This window comes from Lonchura striata, chromosome 2 (genome assembly GCF_046129695.1).
Source record: "Lonchura striata isolate bLonStr1 chromosome 2, bLonStr1.mat, whole genome shotgun sequence".
NCBI lineage: Eukaryota > Metazoa > Chordata > Aves > Passeriformes > Estrildidae > Lonchura > Lonchura striata.
In genome coordinates this window covers 41,680,365-41,701,635 of record NC_134604.1, presented here as the reverse complement: position 1 = coordinate 41,701,635, position 21,271 = coordinate 41,680,365, and the positions used below count along the sequence as shown (strand labels likewise).

Sequence of the window (21,271 nt, the reverse complement as noted above, 5' to 3'; positions counted from 1 at the left end):
GTTCCCTGTTCACATAACAAGCAGTACTGCTACACCTAACCCTACAAAAATTGGCATACCACATCAGTGTGGCAGATATTTTTAAGGATGAAAGTGATTCTTTCCTTTGTAAAGGAAAAGAATGCTGTAAAAAGAGATGTTATAAGTAACTTCTCTGCTCTCTGTGAAGGAAAACTTTGGGCAACAGGTGAGAGATCCAAAGTCAAAGAAGTAAAGACAAGAAGTGGGTGACAAAGTTTACAGGACAGGAGGACAAACCGAGTCCAGTGACGCTCCTGGGCAATTCCTAGCTTTCACTTTATGATCTTCAGAGCATGACTGCTGTTTTCACGCCCCAGAAAGCTGTCACTGCTCCACACAGAGACCTTTAAAAGCTCTACACTCTTCGTGTTTACCTCTGCTCTGAGAACTTCCAAAATACATAAAAGTTAATCAACCACAGGAAGACACCACATTACGGGGGGGGAAGATATAAACTCTCCCTATAAATCCGCTTCATTATGTCGCTTTGCCCACTTATTACGAACATCTTCGCTATCTGAAGACACGCAACTAGCAGCCAGCGTGCCGCAACACTGCACGCCTGGTCCGCAGCGTACGGCGATATCCACCCGGCGCCTTTCCGCCCCAGCCCCGACCCGGCTCTGCCGCAGCCCCGGGCGGGACCACCTGGCCGCCCCGCGCCGCCGTCCCGGGCCGGGCCCGCCCGGCCGCCCCCGCTCCCCCGGGACACCGCCCGGGACACCGCCCGGGCCGCCGCGGGCGAGGCGGGGCACGGCGGCGGGGAGCGAGGGAGCGGGCCGGAGAAAGTTGAGGAGGCGCCTTTCGGCGGCTGCCGGCAGGGGAGCCCGCGCCCGGCGCCCATTCAAACAAAAGAAGCCCCCTCTCCTGCCAGCCACCGCCGGTCCCACCGCCCGACTCACTTCGCAGGGCCCCGATCAGGAGGCTTCCGTCCTTAATCAGCTCCTTGATGAATTTGTTCGTCCTCTCCAGCTCGATCTCGTGACACTTGAGGCGCTCCCTGAAATCCGGGCTGTCCAAGTAGGAGTCGCTGAACTCCAGCGTGGGCAGCCCCATGGCAGCGCCGGCGGCCGCAGCCCCCCGGCCGGCGGCGGAGGGAGGGAGGGAGGAACGGAGGGAGGGCCGCGCCGAGAGACGGCGCCGAGGGCAGAGGGGGAAGCGGGGGAGCGGCGAGACGAGGCGCGGCTGCCGCCTCTCCGGAGAGGCTCCCGACCCGCCGCACCGGCCCGCTGGCAGCGGCGGCGGCGCGCTCCGGCCGCTGTCACCCAGCTACATCGCTGCCCGCGGGGCACCGCGGGCTCCCAGCGCCGCCGCCGCTCCGCCGCTTCCGGCAGCGCTCGCTCTTCCTCCCTGCCCGGCGCTAACTCCAGTGCGAACCTCCCCCGGCCGAGCCGAGGAATTCCTCCTCCTCCCGGCGCGGCATGCTCACACGCCGGGGACGCTGCCCGGCAGTGCCCGCCCCCCGCTCGCCGCCCCTCCGCGCTCTGCCCTCCAGCGGGGACGGCCTGCGCGGCTCTGCGGGATGCGGCGCTCGCCCTCCTCCGGCTTTGGGACAGCAAAGGCGGGAGGGAGGATCCGTCACCGGGGCATTGCAAAGGATGTGCGCGGGGGAGACCGGTTTGTGGCGGGGTTAAGCGGGGTTAAGCCGCGCTGCTGGGGCAGAGCAATGGCAGCCCGGGCTCCTGCCTCCGCTGGAGGAGCCGCGGCCGGAGGCAGCCCTCCCGAGCGGGCTGGCTATGCCAGGGAATGCTGCTGGCACCTCGGCCAGCCTGCCCCGCATGCACGGCGGGGCAGCGCCCAGGGACGGGCAGAGACGGTGGCAGCGTCCGTGTTCTGCCATACGGCTCGGTGGCTGTGAAGGGGGTACAGATGAGCGAAATCCATCCTCGATGAGCGTCAAGACTGGTTTTTGCCGCGAAGTTGGTTTTTACAAGTATGTGAGTAGGCTTTTCACAGTAAACAGAAACACTTTGGTTGATTCGTGTGTATTTATCTGGAGTGGTTTATCCAGACATACCGTGTAAGTATGTATACAAATGTACATACTGGATTTAAGGAGAGCTTTCTGTAAACACACCTTTAAGTTGGCAACAACTCAGTTGGAAACAACCATCAAGGCATAGCCATGAATTGTACTTCAAGAAGCCCATCACTTGCCAAAAATGACTTTCAAGAAGACACTCCCACGAAATCATTTATCACCATGTCTACACAGTTGAATATGGAAGTGCAGGAAGGTTCAGTGCTCCTACATGCTGTAATTCCTTAATATAATTTGTGGTTTTCACACTTCCTAACTGTCATCAAAATTTACCTCTTCATATTCACAATAGATTTTTGTGAGTGTCGAAAATGCAGAAGAGACGCTGCCATTTCTACTAATACAGCCTGCAGAATTTCTTGAAGTGAAAAAATAATAATTCTCAGTTTTCACAAGGCTGAGACTTTCTCAGGACAGAGTTAGCTGTCAGTGTTGATACTAATAGACCCATTGAAGTCTCTTAATTTGTAGTGATCACAAAACTGCTCATTAACATGTTTCCTATTTTTCTAATAGGAGGAATAAGACTGAAAAGGGCTGCTTCTTTCCATGCTTTTGCAGGCAGTAGCATGTGACTTCGTTTGTCAACTAAGAAACTTTATTTAGAATCCAGTTTAACTACTGGAAGGATGTTCCATATGGAGCTTTTTTCTAACTATTAAAAATCTCATTTTTAGTCTACATATGGTCTACAGGGTCATTTTAGGCACAGTTGTTCTCTCTTCAATGACATCTGGAACTGAAAATATTCCTTGTCTTCTATCATGTTTATTCTTTGATGTAGCTTTAGAATACAATAATGTAATCTCTTAACTCTTCCATACAATGCCTGAAATAAAGCTTTCTGTCATACAATAAAATATTAGTTTCCATCTTTATTCTTGTTGCTCTTGTCTAAGTCTCTAAGTTTGATTTGATCTTACTTCATCATAGTTTACTGAAATTGTATGCAAGACCTTGTTCAGTCACATTAATGACTATGTTACTGAGCTAAACACCTTTGATGAAGATTGCATTTGTCTACTTCACCGTAAAAATACTACTGAGCTTCACTAAGTCTCTTAGATCTTTCTTTTCCTGTCTTCAACTAGCAGATTCCAAAGTGAAAACGGAGGCATTTGTTAGTCCCAAAACCATGTACTAAGCATTTTAGTTCAAAGTGTTTTTACTGACTAGTGACTGATTTTTTACTAGATAATGTTCTCATCTTTAGAAGTTCCATAACCATATTGCTGCTTTTGATATCAAGATCATGAGTGGAAATGTTAATGAGACAATATTAATAGCATAGTCCCTCCAAGTAACGTACCATTATCCATTTAACTGGTTCCATGTTTCTCAAAATAATCCATAGCTTTCTCAGATGAACTGAGAATTTCTCAGCATACAGTGTATCAAAGTTCATGTAAAAATTCTACTAGTTCACATGTACTACTGTTCCCTTTTTTTAGCAAAAACCTTCATTTTTAAGAAAATAGATTTGTTAAGAATTATCTTTGCTTTATAAGGCAATATGTGGCCAAAATAACACCCAATCCTGCATTATCTTCCACTCACAAAGAAAAATCTTATAGTTAACCTGTGAGCTTAATGAGCATTTATGACTGCATCTGGAGGAGGATCTGGTAAATGAGGGATCTGGCCCACTTGCAGAGTTCAAATAACAAAAAAAGTCTTGATGGAAAGATAAGTCCTAGTGTATGTTTTGTGTTGGAGTTGGGTGGGACCTTGTAGTTAGCTGCTTTCTAAAGAAAACAAGGCATTTGAAGATGTACTTGGGAAATAGAGGCCCAAACTTTATAGTGAGCACGATAGAACTGTATTTGGTTTGGTTTCTTTTTTCTTTTCTTTCCCTTAGAAGATTCTTGCTCAGTGCCCTGGTAGAAACAGTAGGTTTTATAACTTGAAAAGATGGGAGAAACTGGGAGAAGCCTAAACTTTTCAAAACAGCATCTTTCTTGTAAACTAATAGAATGCTAGAAGAGAGTGAACCATATTGGGATACAATTTATACACCTATGTAGACAGAAGCACCAGTCCGTCAAATAGAAGGCTCTAGTAAATGAGTTAGCCTGGTGTTATTACTAGCTATGAAGAGACAAATTAAAAATGGAACACTTTTTTTTCTGAGCCCCGGGGAGCTTTGTCCTGTTTTGTCAACTTCTATGTTTGTTACTCTAAGCTCATTCTGATATTTTACATGCTAATGAGGTCAGATCAATTACTGTGGATTTCTCCTTCATCTTAAATGTAAACATTGAACTGTAATTTCCAGCTACCAGCTTTAGTCTGACTCTAGAGGTTACCTCAAGCCTATTTCTAGGCAGCCTGGGAAGAGGAAAGGAGAGATGTGTCTGAGTATTTTCTACAACAGCACCTATTCCCTACTGGTAGGGTGAGGATAGGGCTGCACATGCAGGCTCCAACATTTGTGTCTCTTTCCTCCTGTTAGGTGGTATTAATCTAGGCTATTAATGCAGAGAAGGACTGTGAGCGTCTCTTATCTACCGGGGAATATTTTAGGATAGAGACTCTGCCAACTTCCTTGTTATTTCTTCTGCCTCAATGTACACAATTATGGGAAAATTACTTATAGAGCTGTGTGGAATTGCTCTGTCTTCAGAAAATTGCTGCTTTCCCTTGAGAGACTGTGGGATTATAGGCAGAAAAATACAAGGACACTGATGCTTGTAAGTCCTCCTGAACTGCTTAAGTGTACCAGATTAATTCAGTACATATCCAGCATAAAAAATATTAATAGAATAGAAAACTCTGCTCAAGCAATTTTTTACAGAGTATTGAATTTTTTTAGCTCTCTAAAGAACTTGTTTTACTTAAGTTTCCCATAGGTTTCTTCTAGGGAATTGCCAAGTTTCCCTGGAACTTGCTGGGATAAATTCCATTAAAATTTTCAATTTCTCCTTATTAATTTAAGATACTACATGCTAAGCTTATGTTGGTAAACAGTGTTAAATTAAAAAAAAAATAAAATTCATGTGGAAAGTAGGTCTAACTTTTTTATTTCCTTGCATGTATAAACTGAAAGTAATAGTACTCTGTCTGGAATACAGTCTCATGTTGTTAACTGACTGCTAAATTACATAGCTGCCAATGTGTTCTGTTTGTTTTGTTGGTTTGGGTATTTTCACTGCAAGTTAACATTGCCAGAGGAGGAGAGTAGCTAGACAAAAATCATAGTTTGCAAACCACGTCTTGTAATTTAGTATGTACAGACCATGTTATCCTGAAATATTGGTCTCTGTGCACAAAGGTCAACACATGTGCATTCCTATCAGTGTTTCAGATTGTCATCAATAATTACAGATTGGTAAACTTTCTTGAAAAAAAAGGTAGTGTTTTTAATACATGAGCTAGCTCAAAGTGGTTTGGAGAAGCTTCAAACAGTGAAGTTCAAAGTTGGAATTAAAAATCATGTTTAGTAACTCTTATGCTGTGTTTGCTTAAGCCTCCTAGGTACTTCTGGGTTGAATATGAATATTCCCTAACTGGCTGTGGTTCTGCCTTCTGGTATGCTCAAAATAGCATTTACTTCAAGAAGTAGGTGCTTGACACCACGTGAGTTACAGACACTTGAAACAAGCAGCTCCCAGCTTCCAGATCAGATGGATACAGTACCCCTGACTGAGCAGATGAAGGCTAGTCTGCATTCTATGGGAAGGAGTAGATGTGGCAGCTTAAAAATCTGTAGCTTAAAAACGTGTAGCTTAAAAATCACAGCAAGGTAATGAGGACTGCATTATGTATCCTAATACCTAAAGTATTAGCCTATAGAGTAGGAAAGCTGAATGTTAAGTACCTGCAGTCTTGGTTCACAAGAAGGGGGAAACTTCAGATCGCATTTTGGCTTGCATTTCTTCTTGAAGCTTTTGGGAGTTCCACTCAGCATGAAAAACCTTTGGATCACTCTCCATGTCTATATACAGTAGAGGAGTACCTTCATTCTTTAGTTTTCACTTTGGAATCAAAGCATCTGCGAGGTAGTAGATGTACCATCTTAATTGAAATTTGATTCATGTACTCTGGTGAGATTCTGTACTTGCCTGTATTTTTCTGAAAATAACTTTTTTACATTACTGATTATAATTTATTTAAGTAAGTAAACAATGGGACTGTGAAAATCATCATCAAGGTGATGAACACCAAAAAATTAAATTTTCACATCATTATCCACAATTATTTTTTCATATCCAGGATCTGGTTCCCTAAGTGGATGCCTTCCTTACTAGCCTTGTCACTTGTATCACTTTGAACATGAAAGAAGAAACAGGCTATAGCAGATGTAAACAAATTCTGGTCCTGCCCTTAGTCAGCAGACTGCAAGTTAGTACTAGATAAGGACTGGGTGATTATATGATCTTGATGAGCAGCTAAAAGGCAGGGTATATTCAGCTCAGCCCTGTGCTACACCTTTGCACAATGTTTGGGTCAAAGTCGATGTCTGCAGTGACTGCAGGCTGTGTAGATACCAAGAAACAGCAATTACAGAAGGTGCCCGAAGGAAGTTCAGTCACTTTGGAAGATTGTGGTAGAAAGGGTGCCACAGAAAGCTTGGCAGTAGAAGGAAAGTGGACAGACTGCTCTGCTGTCTGCTTTATCATGTGTACCTCTACTGCATGAAAACTAGATAGATGCAGATTGCAGCCATACTGTGTAGGGGAAACAGACCTCAAGTGACAGCAACTGGTGTCACACATAAAGTCTTTGCTATGCTTCTTGGGTTTTCAGGAACCTAATCACATCTATGGACAAAGGGCAGTGAGATGGCATCATTTAAACCAGCTAGTAGTTTAATAATTTGATTTGCAGGCATGTAAGGTCTTTAAAGGAAAGGTAATTGTTAATTTCTGATTTATCTTCATACATCACTGTAAATTTGAAATAGTAATTGTAACCTGCACCCTGTACACTCAGTGGAAGAAGATGCTAGTTTATCTCTGCTGTCTGTCTGTTAAGATATGACACAAATGTCAGCAGGGCCAAGAGCTATTGCATGCTCACATTAGTTACTATTCACTCCTTCGAAGAAGACTGAAGTCCTTTCCAGTCAGTACTCTCTAGCACATAATTTGCACTTAGGTTGACTCAGCAAATAACTGGGAAGGCTTTTTGTGATACAATGTCCTCTTTTTTGGGTGTCTTGATAACTGCTAGATCTGTTCTAGCAGAGCACCTGTGGGAATTGAAGAGACTTCATTAGCAGCTCCTGACAGTGTAACAAGCAGTGTCAGCCTATTGCTAGTACTTCTCTGTGCAGAAAGAACACAGTAGAAATGCCCATCCAAAGGGCAAATCTTGCAAGCCTCTTGGCAACCATAAAGCAGTGAAAGCATTTACCAAGTAAAAGGCTGGATTCAGTTAGGAAAGATAAATCAGGACTAGGCCAAGTTAAACACAGTGATAGAAATGCTGAATGACACACGAATTATTGGTTTCTCAAAAGCAAGCCCTACCCTGAAAACTAAATTTAATTGCAGAAAATTTTACTCAGAAAGTAATGCAATTCCAGAGAAAATACTGAAAAAATGCCATTTTGGTGTTAATCTTGAAGTATTTTTTTCACTGATCTAATTATGTGCTTACAGCGGTACATAAACCAGAAACTAAATCAATAATTTATTTACCTGAACATTTTTTCTAATTCTCTGTTTAATCTAAAGTTCTGCTTTTGTGCATGGTCAGAAGTGCCTAGGTCTTGATAGGAATAAGTAGTTCTGAACTTATGAGTTCTGCCTGAATCCAGAAAAAAGGTATTCTTTATTCTTTATTCTTTATTCTTTATTCTTTATTCTTTATTCTTTATTCTTTATTCTTTATTCTTTATTCTTTATTCCTTATTCTTTATTCATTCTTTATTCCTTATTCCTTATTCTTTATTCTTTTTTATGGCATATAAGGAAAGAATAATTTATGTGCCTACTCGTTGAAGCCTACAAGGATGTTTTCTAATCCTGTCCTTCTTTGAAAACTAGTCAAGTAATTTATGTGAGAATCACTGATTCTCACATAAATAAGTAGTCCAAGGGTGAAAGACACAGGCTACTATTCTGGGTGTTTGGGTCAGATTTAGAACAGAATGCATGCAATGAAATATATTTTTCTTTTTGCAGGTAGGGAAATGGAGACATTAATAATGCAGGAGCAAGCTACTTCCATAAACTTGTCCACACTTGGAAGTTTGCTAAAGTACTTATTGTAGAAAAGCAGTGTCCCCTTGAGGATTTACAGCAAAATTATCATCCTAGAATAAATTAGGGATAACTATCTCAGTAAGTCTCAAAATGCATAAAAGAAATATAGTGCAACATTAAACTTCTCAAGATTTTTTTAGCTAATGTTCTTATTCCTTTCTTTATATGGGAACTCTGTTTTTGGGTTTTTTTTCCCATTTACTTTGTAATTGATAACTGCTATGACATAGATTTTTCCCTTCATCCTCTAAAATATGTGATTTACATTGTAATTTCCAAAACATTGAAGTGTTTACTGCCAAAAGTAAAAAAGTGCTTCTTGTTTTAGTAAGAAACCAAATCAAATAGAAAGTGAAGTTTGTTTTTCATGGCTCCATCTATGAATGCTCAATAGATCTTCATGTGAACAAGGGAAATATGCTCTTTCTTTGAACTCTGTTCTCTTCTCATCAGTGTTTCATTTTTTCTTTAATTCATAATGTTTTCATTACATTAAAAGAACAACAGGGTATCCCTCCTGTAGATAGTGGAATAGCTATCTGTCCTTATACTTTAATCCTCAGGGTGATTTCTTTTGTTTGAGTTAAAGCCCTCTTGGTTTTGAGTTTCATAGAGTGTAGAACCAGAAACGTATTGATAGTCATGTCAGATATGTTACAAATATATTTAAAAATAAACAAATCACACATCTAAAAAGCTATTAAATTAGGCTATTATAGCCAGCCTGGGTAATTTTTTGTGTAATTGCAAAGACTTATATAGAAGATGGTCTGCAAGTGTTGAAATTATGTTTTCTATGATGTAAACCAATTCAGATTTTCATTTTTCATTTTAAATAACTTAAAAAATTGAGTACTGCCTATTGATGAATGCATATTTGGGAGAAGAGGAAGAGATTGTCCTCAGTCTATTTTACATGTGGCCAACAAAACTATCTGGTTTTTCTCAGAGCCATGGGAAATCAAGCTGTGATTCAAATTGCTGTTAGTCAGTTTTGCTATTCAGTATAGAGTTGCTTCTATGTGGTCCTTGTCTAGCACTATAATTATGCAAATGATACTGGCTGAAGACAGATACCTTAGAAAGCAGATGCTCCTAATCTGGAATTCTAATATTAAATTATACATTGCCAAAAATTATACACTTGGTAGCTCTCTCCTCCTTGTATTGGAAAAAGAATACTTTTTTTTTTATTGTAATAACTCTTCCCCCTCTTCCCTCCATTTCTGAAAATAAAAATTTAAGAGAGGATAAAAAGAGGCATATAGTATGAATTTTCTCTCCTAAATCACCCCCGAGAAAGAACTTGATTGCCTCTTGTTCTCAATATGATCTTTTCTTAGTTTGTTCAAATAGTATCTTCTGTTGTTTCACCACCCTGCTGAAAAGTTTCTCCAGCCTAACCTTTGCTGTCAATAGTATTTTTTCTTTTTCTTCTCCCTTGTACATGGAAGAACAATGATTGTCTTATTCTGACATTTTTACCATGTTTCCTTCATTTTGCTTTCTAGACCAAACTCACCACCTTTTTTTTTTTTTATGAAAAAGCTCATCCTCTTCTTAAAACTCTTACTCTTAAAAAAACCCCAACCAAATAAAAACCACCAGAATTCTGTCCAGTTTTTTGCTACACATGAAGTTCCTAAACCAGACACAGAATTACCTGTGAGGACTCACAAAAGCTGAATTTCTAGTAGTTATCATTCTCATTATTGCATTCTATAAGGAGATGGCTCTTTGGAAGGATATCACTGTATAAATCATTGTAACCCTAGGACAATTCTGTCCCCACCATTTAGCTAAGCATATCTCATTCTCTGTTTTGTGTTCTGAATTTTATTTTCTCTTTTCACCATTGCACTTTTTTTTTTTTTTTGTTATTTATTCCAAACCCAGTAAAGTTAAGCTAGCTGTCTTACTGATTTGACAAAATTGTTTTTAATCCTGATCCTTTCACCAACAGTGTTTTCTTTTTCATCATGACTAGTTTTGATAAATGAAAATTTGAACTTAGATCTCATTGGGAGATCTCAGCAGGACAGGGCACTCAACAGGTCAGGGCTCTACTAGGTATTTTCACATCCTCAGAATCTTTTATTTCTCAAGAATATGCTCACTATTCCCTTTGTCTTCCAGTTACTTCTTACTGCCTGAATTTTTTTACTAACTCTTTATGTCATGCTACATCCACTCACAGCTTTGCTTTCATTAATCTGTCCTTGGTTTCTTATGTTCATCCTTGCTTTCAGTTTTTGTATGATTCATTCTTCACTGGTCCAAGTTACTGAAGGGCTCTCACTACAGACATAATTGTCTCTGCTACTCCTACTGTGTGGCCTTTCCTGTTTAATAGTTTGTCTTCCAAAATAACCTTTATTAGTCCTACCTATACTCCTTCAAAATCTTTTGGAAAATGACTCTACCATCTCCCTGTTTTCTGAAGTCTGCTTTTCTGAAAACTCTTGCCCTGTTCAACTATTTCTGCAACCTTTGTTTCAGTAGTGCTATAATATTTTTCCTTTAATTATAATCCCTGGAGATAATTCTTTATGCTTTCCCAGGAGTCAGAACCATATCTAAAAGAAATGCTGCTATGAAAGAAGAGCCTGCTCTCAAAATAAACAGTTTAAATAACAGTTGCTCCTTATGATGCCTTGAGCAACTGTGACAATAGGAGTTTTATATGTTTTATATACGTGGAGGTTATAGCAGATGAACAAATTGATATTTAATTAACAGTGTTATATCATTGCAAAAAGTCATATTTTCTATCTACTTAATAAGGAAATAAGCTCTGGGCTGGACAACTTTTTCCTCTTCTTGGATATGGTAGTTCAAGGATGTGGACTAGGTGGACTAGGAAGCAATTATAGTGATCAGAGGTCCAGGAAACAAGAGGAAATGCTGAAAGAATGTGTGTTTTATGCAGAGAGAATACTCAGAGCATACTAAGTGATAGAAGACTGCTTCAAAGAGAAGGTGATATTTGGTTTACATGCTCAGACAAAAAGTATTGGTTCAAATTGCAGCATGAGAGATTTGGGTTATACTAGGAAAAATGATTAGTGATAAGCATGCTTAAATTTTGGAATAGTCCCATTTATTCATAAAAGCTATAAATCATAACAAAAATGCATTTTTTCATTGAAAATTTTCTAGTTCATTCTTGTCCCTAAGTGATACTAGTTTCCTGTAAAATAAAAAAAATCTTTTGAGGTTCTGCTTATCTCCTGATTTTCAGGTTATGACATCTCTAGGTTGTATAATCTCTCTGAATTAACCTATTTTTCTCCTATTGATAGCTCCTACACATGGGGAATTAATCACATTCACTGAAAACATTATTGAAATCCCAACATTTGCCTCACAAGGCAATGAAGTCTTGGCCATTCATGTTTTAGTCTATCTTTTCAAAGAGTAAGCTTAATTAGGCCTTATTGAAAGCTTATTGAAATCAAAAATTCTGACTGTTTTCAGTGGGCTTTTAGTCTAAAAAGTTAGCTTTATTAAACATGCCTTGCTTTGGTTTTACATTCTAACCCCAAATACTCATTGAGTAACCTGTCCTTGTCCAAGTATTTAGTTTCCTTTAGTTTGTTGTTTTTTTGTTTTTTTTTTGAAGTCACTGGTTTACTGGAATAAAAGGTGGGTTTTCTCCCCCCCACCCCCAATATTAAGATTGTTCCAATATTTCCTTCAAGCATTTAAGTTTCTGTTGAGCCAATACCTCGAACACTTTCATCCCAGTATTTAAGTAGCTGTAGATAAAGAATTTTCTTGCAACTTTGTACAGCTCCTTGCTGTGGCAGAAAGGAGCTTTTCACTGATTTCTCAAAATGAGCATTTACCCATCTGTCTTTAGAACAAACAAGTATGTTTTCACTTCCTACACCCTTGCCACTTCAAAGTGAGGTCTCACTTTGTGCTTGGAAAAAAAATGCTGGTGAGTTTTTCTTGATTTCGACATCTCAATCTGATGCAAAGGAGAGGGATCCCAGATTTAGAAGAAATCCTGCTGAGTTTAGAGTTGTGTTCACAGTGCATGAGAAGAGTGGTAGGATTTCATGCACCTCGGGAATTTCACAATGGAGAATTAGTCTGTCTTTTAAAAAAAACATTTTGAAGCAATAACAATATCTACATATTTGAAAGGTTGGAAAATTTTAAAGCTGCAATCATGTATATAAGTGTACCCTTCTTTACATGTATCTAGCAGTAGAGATTTTAAATAATTTAAAAAATTTAATTTTTTGCCCTGAGCACTCACAAACTTGTAGTATAATTAGCACTGTGTCTTTAACTTTCGCAACACAAATATTTTTAATGGTGCTTTTATCCTAGACTTATGTCTGGATATTTCATGGCAGCTACTGTGTAATAAGTTCAGATGTCTTTCATGGAGATTGCACAATTTTAGAGATTCTATTTTAAAAGACTATTTTGGATGACTGTGCCTTTATTTCAGATGCAGGATATTAGAAAAAAGGCAGAGTTACTGCTGTAGACAGTCAGGATATACAGACACCACTTTGCCTTGTCAGTGCTATGAGGAAGTAGGGTACCATTCTGGGAGAAATCTGGGGCCAGTGTCTTAAATGACTTGTTCATGGTCTCACTGAAAGCCTGTGACAGAGCATGAAACTAGTTCATGCCTTTGAGCTCAGAATTAGAGTCACAGCTTTACAATCCTGATTTTCTCTTTCTCTGATGGGCATTTCAGTAAAGACAGTGATTGTGTGAACATGATTTTATGTCAAGAGATTAGTATTAGGGATAAATTGTACAATTCTCACTCTTCTGCTTAAATAAATGGATGTAATACCCTTTTCATGGAGAAAAGTTTATATTTTATAAAAAAATATGATTGCTTTAAGCCAATTAAAAGAACCACAATAATACAGTATTGTGATAACAGAAACATGGAAAACCAGTTTGTGGACTAAGTGAAACAGTAGTGCCCATAATGAAACAACATCCTCCAGGCAATAGCACTACCTTCCAAGCATATAATTTAGGTCTTTTTAAAGGCAAGGTTGGCCTTATGGCTTCAGATGGCTGAGGCAGAGAGACAAAACAGAGCCTAAACAGAACCAGAGATGGACATATGCCAAAGGAACAGTATTTGTCATCCAAAGATCAAGAGGAAACTTGCAATCTGCAGTGCTTTTGGCAATGGGCTGTTGTCCTCACTTAATCTAAAGAAAAAGCCTGTCTGGGGCTTCTTACAGTGATGAGATGCCCTGAATTGGGTCTCTGGTGCTATGTGATGTGGAACAGAAAATGTTGATTTGGAACTTTGTAAGCAGACATAGGTCACATTGTCTACTTTTTATACAAGAAAGTCACTAGAAAAGAAAGGTAAGTTACTTCCTGATGGAAATTTTTCCTCCCCTCCCACAAACAGCTGTTTTTATTATACATCTACATCCTTGCCTGAGGTGATCTCTATCATATAAAAGATTTTTTTAGGATTCACTCTGGATAGGAGGCCTTAAGTGTGACAGGAGCAGGATGCTGAGTCAGAAGTATCTTTTTACACATGCAGATCTCTTGCTTTCAAGATATTACCTTTCTTATCTTATCCCACTTCTCTACTGTTAACTTAATTTCACAACTGGGTCTTTAACTTCAATGGGTATTCTTATTCCAGGTGGATTTGTGCTATAAGAGAGGTTTCATTTACATGTAGAACATTTGGAATAATGGTATCTATCTACTTTTATTGTGGAGTAAACAACACGGACTTCTGTTTCCAAATGTCTTTATATCACTTACCCGTAATCTTTTTATTCTCTTTTCTCCAGTTTAATAGTTGTAAACTGTTTCAGTCAAGGATTGTCTCCTTGGTGCGAAATACATGTGGGATGTCTGTTATAAGAGACTGGTTGTAAAAACTACAACAATACAAGCAACATTCCTGGGTCTAACTCATCTCCTTTATCATATATTTACAAAGCAACTACTGGAGCTGCTTTGATCATGCTAGTGTTCATCCCATGAAGGATAAATTTTATTTGGATTCCAACTGCAATTAGCATTCAAAGGTTAAAAATGCCTACTTGTATAGCATTTTCTATAAAAGTTCTGAAGAGTAAATAGACACAAATGTCCCTAAATAATTTTTCTAAAGTCTTCATACTGGGAAAAGCCCCTCAGACATCCCTAGGTTAAAGTGAACAACTGAGCAACATACAGAACACAATGGAGTGTAAGTCACTCTCAAATCTTGTGGGGGATATCTGAAGCTGTGTGTGTGTGCTGTGGGGTTGTAACATAGATTCAGGAAGATGAGAGAATTGCATTAGGGAGAGAGGAGGTTAAAAGTTTAAAGCTCTGTTGAACTCTGTTAAAACTCTGAAGAACTTAAAAGTCTGGATACCTTTGTTTTTCAGTCTGGATTGACATTGCCTTAGAAATTAAAAAAAAAAAAAATTAAAGTATTTGTTTTCATAGGTTGGAACAGCACTTGTTTTGGTCTGTAACTGTTACACAACTCCAGAGTGCAATACACAAGTATATAGTTTCTAAGCTGAAATGCAGTTCAGTGAGTGGTTCAGTGCTCTTCCCTGCTCACAGCTGCAGATTCTGCCCTTTCTTTTGCCCTTACCTTTGTCTGACCCCAGGGCATCAGATATACCAGTGCAGAAGTAACCCTACAAAAATGTTAACAGTGCTAGGAAATGATATAAATGAACTGAAGTTGTGCTATTCTATTGCACTGGCTTAGTGGAACCATTGACCTGTGTCGTTGAAAAGCAAGTGACTGGTTATTTCCACAGGGTTAGCACAAAAGCAGCTGCAGACCTGCACTGCCATGTGTGCTTGTTTCGGATGGGGTAGAATTATTTTTTTTCACAGTGGCAAGTGAAGAACTACAGTTAACCAGGATTAAACCATGACACCATGACAATCAATGATCTGGATCTATGCAGAAACCAACCCAGAGAGATGTGGAAAATTTTATTGAGAGAAACTTTTCTGGTTATTTAGGCAAAAGACTTGAAGACTGTGCTACTGGATACATCAGAATACTGGGTTTGGTGTTTTGTAGTTTAGGACCGTAGGGAACTTCACTGGTAAAATGTGAGTGCTTCTTGCTAAGAATCATTAAAGCTTTTGGTTCAGGTTTCCTGAACTGTTTTCTATATGTATCTTAATTTTTATCCTGCTAATTACAACTTCTGGAAACCAGGCTATGGTAGGGAGCTCTCCTTTCATGATCAAATCACTATGGATGAACAAAACCTCTAAGATCATCAAGTCCAACCTGGCACCACAGTGTTCACCAGCAGACCATATTCCCAAATGCCAAATCCACATGCCTTGTGAGCACTTGTAGGGATGGTGATTCCACCACTTTCCTGGGCAAGTGTTGTCTTTCCAATAATTTTCTTTCATTTTTAGGCAGTTTTAAGAAAGCTTACTTAAAATGTCTTTATAATTTTACTGTTTGTAATTCATACAATGTGTTCTAAACCCATGTGATTTATGTTAGCTTCTAGCAAAATGAGAAACAAAACCACAAATAAACAAACAAAAAACCAAAATAGAACATATGATTGATATCTAAGGATAGATTGCATGGAAAAGTAAAGTTGGTTTGCACTTATATTAAGTGAAAAATACTACTTTAGTAAAAAATTGAGGCTGCTTTTAAAGACTCATGTGCTTTTAAAACTCTGGAAAATTTACTTCTTCTTTTGCCATAAAAATCAGGCATAACTATAAAGAACTATCATGTCTGAAACTAGTTTCAGAGCCATTGCTCTTTTGACAGTTATCTATGAAATTCAGGGGGCAAACAATTCTGTTAAATTAATTCTGTGTTTCAGGTAATCCTTTTCTTACAGTGGTTGGCATTTTCTTGATTTCTTTAAATCAAATGAGATAAGTGAACCAGCAGGTATCAAACCAGTAATTGCCAGAAGAAAAATGTAGCAGGTGAATAAAGACAGCAGTTCATACTGCATGGAAGGAAATTTTTTGACAGAAGGAAATATAAAAGATGACCCTTGGCCAAGATAAATGAGGAACATGACTGCTTCCACTGCTGTCTTAAGGAACCTTGTTCATTTGAGCCTTACACATATCAGCTGCAATGATATATTATTTCTATTGGAATGAACACAAAGCCATAACATCTGAAGCTGCTTAGCTAAATTCATGTTTGTTTTTTTACATTTCTGGTGTTTTTTTGTAGACGTTTTATTTGCTTTGTATATTTTACTTCAGTAATAAATATCCAGATTCCACTTCTAAGGAATTCTGGTTGATTTCTTTTTATATTAAAGCCCATGCAATTTCATATTAATTAGTTTGAACAAGTATTCTTTGGCTTATTCAAAAGAAGTCTATGAACAAATAATAGTTTATATTGAGGAGAAAATTCTCTGTGTGCTGGTAAGCATTCTCTGGTCTTTAAAATAAGAAATTACAGTATTTGTTAGATTATTTTAATGTACATTTGTAAATGGTTTTGGAATATTACAAAAGCTACATTAGTATAGGGAATGTCATACCTTCCTGGGATGTGAACAACATGATTTTTCCATGAAGTTGCATACCATTTGTCAGAAAAATACATGTTTTTCTCATTTTCTAAAAAATAACAGATAATTCAGGAAAAATAGGCCATGGCAACAAAGAAAGTTTTCTTAGTGTATGGCTCTTGTGATATTTACCATGGGAAACCAAAAACTTAGAAACATAAAATTGAACCACATGAAAATCCTGTGCCTAACAACATCACTTTGATGTCTTCACTAACAGATTTTTGTAGTTCTAGAAAATAAGGGATGTGGGATAGCAAGTAAGCCTTACACAGATTTACATTTCATGGGTTTCCATTCTGAAGGCTCTGCTGATTCAGCTACCAAACCTGTAATATGCTACAGTAATTGTATATGAAATTGCTGCTGTGCTGGCATGATTTTGCTGCTTTTGGTTTATAGGCTTAACATTTTCTGTTTTCTTTGGTATTTCAATGCTATGTTTAATATAAAGTATTCCTACACATAGAGAAACAGATTTCAGCAAGACTTCTCTGCATTCGTGCAGACCTGAAGTATCACTGCCAGTTTGGTGGCACTCTCAGTCTTTGAACCTCTGTGTATTGTGTCTGCATAGGCTATTTGCTTCATATTTTCTTTCAAACTGGGTCAGGCTGCTTTTGACTCTCCCTTGTTCCCACCTCATGTTGGACATTTTATATCTTTAATCATCACTTACACAGTCTTATCTGCTTGCTGTCTTATGAGGTAAACAGTCTTGGGCCTCACCACCCACATGGGAGGCTGCCAAGAAATCTGACTCATTTAAGAAATGCAAGACTTTTTTTTAGATTGTTTACTTATGACCTCCAATACTGTAATATCTTCAGACTTACTAGTTTTGATTTTTCAACTTAAGTATTTCCCCACAACAAACAAAGAATAGTTCCTCTTTTGCTTTGCTCATTTGTCTCTGTGGTTTGGTAGGCAAAATGTTGGTAGATCAAAATAAGATGGTTTGAATTTCTTCATGAAACAGATGGTGACTTCATTCTCTGCTGAAAGTGTTAGATTTAGAACCTTGTGGTAAGAAACCTTTATCATTTATTCTTTAGAAATAAGATCTCATTGATTTATCTTAATGAATCCTCTTAGGGTACACAAACTTTGCACCTTATTATTGTTGTCTTGGATGATTTTAAGTTTCCCCCTTATATTGTGTTTTGTTTTATTAGATACATTTTGCATAACAATTATGTTCTGCAGTTCAGTTCCCAAAGGATTTTAATGCACAACTGTAGTGAAATGTCCTGACAGTGCTCCAAAGTCCAGAGTTCATCTCACATCTCCCAACACCCCTGCAGGGTCAGGCAGCCACATTCCTTGCTGAATCTAATACCTCCAGCTCCAATTATTTTTGCCACATGTCCCTAATGGCTGCTTTCCCTCTTTCTTATATATAGTCAAAGCAAGCACTTGGTGTACAACTTCCTCACATCCCCTGACCTTTGAGCTGATGGGAAGAAATACCTCTCCTCTCACACCAAGCACTCTGAAGGCTGCTATGAAGTCCAAGTCCTCCCACAGTCTGTAATTACAAAGCCAGGAAGGATGACTCTGACTAACAGTAGGTAGTCTGTGGAGAGACCTGATATGTTATTAGAGCTGTGAGCTATGAGAATTTTGGAACAAAATGCAGATGTGATCTAAAGGGCAGTAACTCAATCTTTTCCATCCAGATGTGCGTAAAGAAAGTGTTATCATTTAGAAGCTTATCTCATAGGAAATAATGGTCTGATTTCCCTGAGGACATGCACTGTGGATAGATACCTGCCTTGTCCCTGTACTTCAGGGACACAGAGGTTTTTGATAAAATCTCTATCCAGGACTAGAGCCTTGTGAGGATCCAAATTTCCAAGGAAGGCAGATGCTTGCTGTCAGAACTGGTACATCCTGGTAGTAAAGCATTTACATTAGCAATAGTAACAAATCTATCCTGAAATGCATCAGGTGTTTTTGGTAGGACTTGGTGACCTCAGCATGCTTCTGGCCCCACAGCTTGAAAAGCTTGAAAAAGAATTGCAACCCTTTACATGCCTGTGTGGTAGTTAAAGACTCAGCAACTGGGTAGGTGCCAGTTTCTAACAGGGACAAAAAGTGCCTTCTTGCTTTATTCTCAAATTTCAGTTCTTCTCCCTCTCTATGGTAAAATGCTGGAGGAAAAGAAGAAAATGGATATTTGATGAAATTCTTCTATCCATTCCTGGCTTGGCCTGCTAAAGCTAGGATACAGATTACTGTGAATGCCCTTTGAAAACATGTCCTATTCATTACCTGGGGAGAATTAGATATCCAGCTTGGAATAGCTGCCACCATTTCAAGAAGTCACTTCAAGTTGGGCCTATGACAAACCTTGTACTCTTTATACCTCCTTTTTCATCCTTGTGGAAATTGTTTTGAGTAATTTTTTTCTTGGGTATTCATGGATCCCAGTCTCCTTCCTGAAGTTGTTTGGCTGAAAATTAGGAAGAAGTGAAATTCCAGATTATTAGTCTGGATATGATTTTGCAAACCCCTATATTCTTCTACTTTTACCCCATCTTCCTCAAAAATGTTACTGTCCCCTACTCATTTTAGAAAAAATTTTCTTCCCCTCAACACACATAGGCAGGCACACACATTCCCTCTCCCAGAAGAGTTTATGCCATGAAGCCCTCTGCCAGCATTGTTTTGAACTCCTAACTTTATGGCACTTTATGGCATGAGAGGATACTCAGATCCTCTCTAACAGTCTCATATTCTTCAGGTTTAACAAAACAGGCATCTGTTATTCTTTTACTAACCATGGGATAAAGGTCAGCTCTAAATGCCTCATCATGTTTTCTAACTACTGACGTGAGACACTAGTGCACCATTCCAGTTGGCAAGATCTGTCAGCAGATAAGAGGATACAAATGAGTGCATTTTGCCATTATTATAATATATCATTGCCTAAGGCCTGAGTGGGAGGAAGTCAAGATACCAACACTAGCTACTGTTTTCCACAATGGAAGACTTGGATAAGCTCATCAATTTAGTTATTTTAACGATATTTTAATTTATAAATCAGAAGAATATTTGGTGCTTACACTGAAGAGACTAAAGTCAAGTAACCTGTCATTGTATCTTCAAGTGTTCCTGGTGGTAGGGCAGCCTTCCCTAGTACTTTATTTTTCCACGATACAAATGGCAGGTCCTTGAGAGAAGCAATATACTTTAACTGCCATGACCAGTCCCCACCTGGGGACCTCCAGCTGGAGCTGCAGCCCATAGGTCAGGGCTCATCTTAAGCTCATGCCTGGGAAACCTGCTCTCCTGTGGGCTGTGTTGTAGGTTGTAGTCTTGTCTCCTGGGTGGATTCAAACCTATTTAAAGATCTTCAGTGCCACTTTCTGGATAGACTTCAGTCCTACATTTTAGGCTTGTCTCCACCCTGCTGGTTCTGCCTGGGCTGCCTGGATGGGTCACGCTGCTATGCAGAAACAGCAGGACTATGCCCTGCTTGATGAGGACACTATCTGTTATGGTCATGTTTGGTTCCTGCTTACCTTCCTTCATGGACAGTGTCTTCCTACTGCCCCATGCTAGGGAGGGGTGGCCACAGTGGTGATCACCCCTGGCATCATCACCAGGCAGATCTAAAGGAAGAATGGCCAAGTGTGGCAGAAGAGTGGGACAGTCCTCACTGACAACCAGGAATTGAGCTGCATCGGATGTGAGGTGCGCTTACACCTGAGAGTTCTTTCACCATCCAGAACCACTTTTCTAGGGTTTAACTACAGAAAATCAGTATTCCATCCACAGCTTTGTCACCTGAAGTAACTAAGAGCTCTTGTGCTAGTGATTTAAGGGTAAGGTGTAAGCATAGCTTTGAATATAATATTGACAAATATTTAGGTGGAGTTTGCAGGTAACCCTAAGCAGGTTCCTCATTTAATCAGGTCACAGTGGGAGAAAAGCCTGATGGTTTTTTGGTGTGTTTGTGGGGGTTCCTCCCCTTTTTTTTCACCTCTCCCCCAAAGTTAGGCATGTATGCCTTTAAGTAGCCATCCTTTTTCTTTTTTTTCTCTCTCTGTCATTATTGTAATTTTCTTTCCATTAGATCATTATCACTCTGCTCATTTGACTGGGAATTTCCCCCAGGAGTCTGCCTTGCCAAAAGTGGTATTATTTTATGACAGATTTACATAAGAGCAGGTTTTTCAGGTTCTTGGTGGTAAACCATTTGGAAATATGTAGACTGGAAAACTGCACTTTTCTGTAAAAAACATCATCAAGGTCACAAACTTTTCTTGTTTTGTATAGCTTCCTTCAGCTCCCCGAACAATCACAAGTCAGCAGTGCAACCAAGGACTGTAGCCAGCACATAGTCCTTATGGTTCCAGAGCCTTTTATCCTATTAATATCAGAACTGAACAGCTGATATTAAATAATTGTTTAAATTACTGGTATGGTTGAAACTTGAAACACTG

At 39.2% G+C, this 21,271-nt stretch overlaps 1 protein-coding gene across 3 annotated transcripts in view; it reads right to left on the bottom strand.

Moving 5' to 3' along the window:
- ARHGAP42 (Rho GTPase activating protein 42) overlaps positions 1-1,397 on the bottom strand; it is a 139,135-nt gene extending 137,738 nt beyond the window's left edge. For all 3 annotated transcript variants that reach the window (XM_021529328.2, XM_077781342.1, XM_021529329.2), the window contains exon 1: positions 924-1,397. In XM_021529328.2, the coding sequence (XP_021385003.2) occupies positions 924-1,077 (154 nt within the window). In that variant the 5' untranslated portion in view covers positions 1,078-1,397. The remainder of the gene's footprint in view (positions 1-923) is intronic.
- Between the last annotated feature and the right edge of the window lie 19,874 nt (positions 1,398-21,271).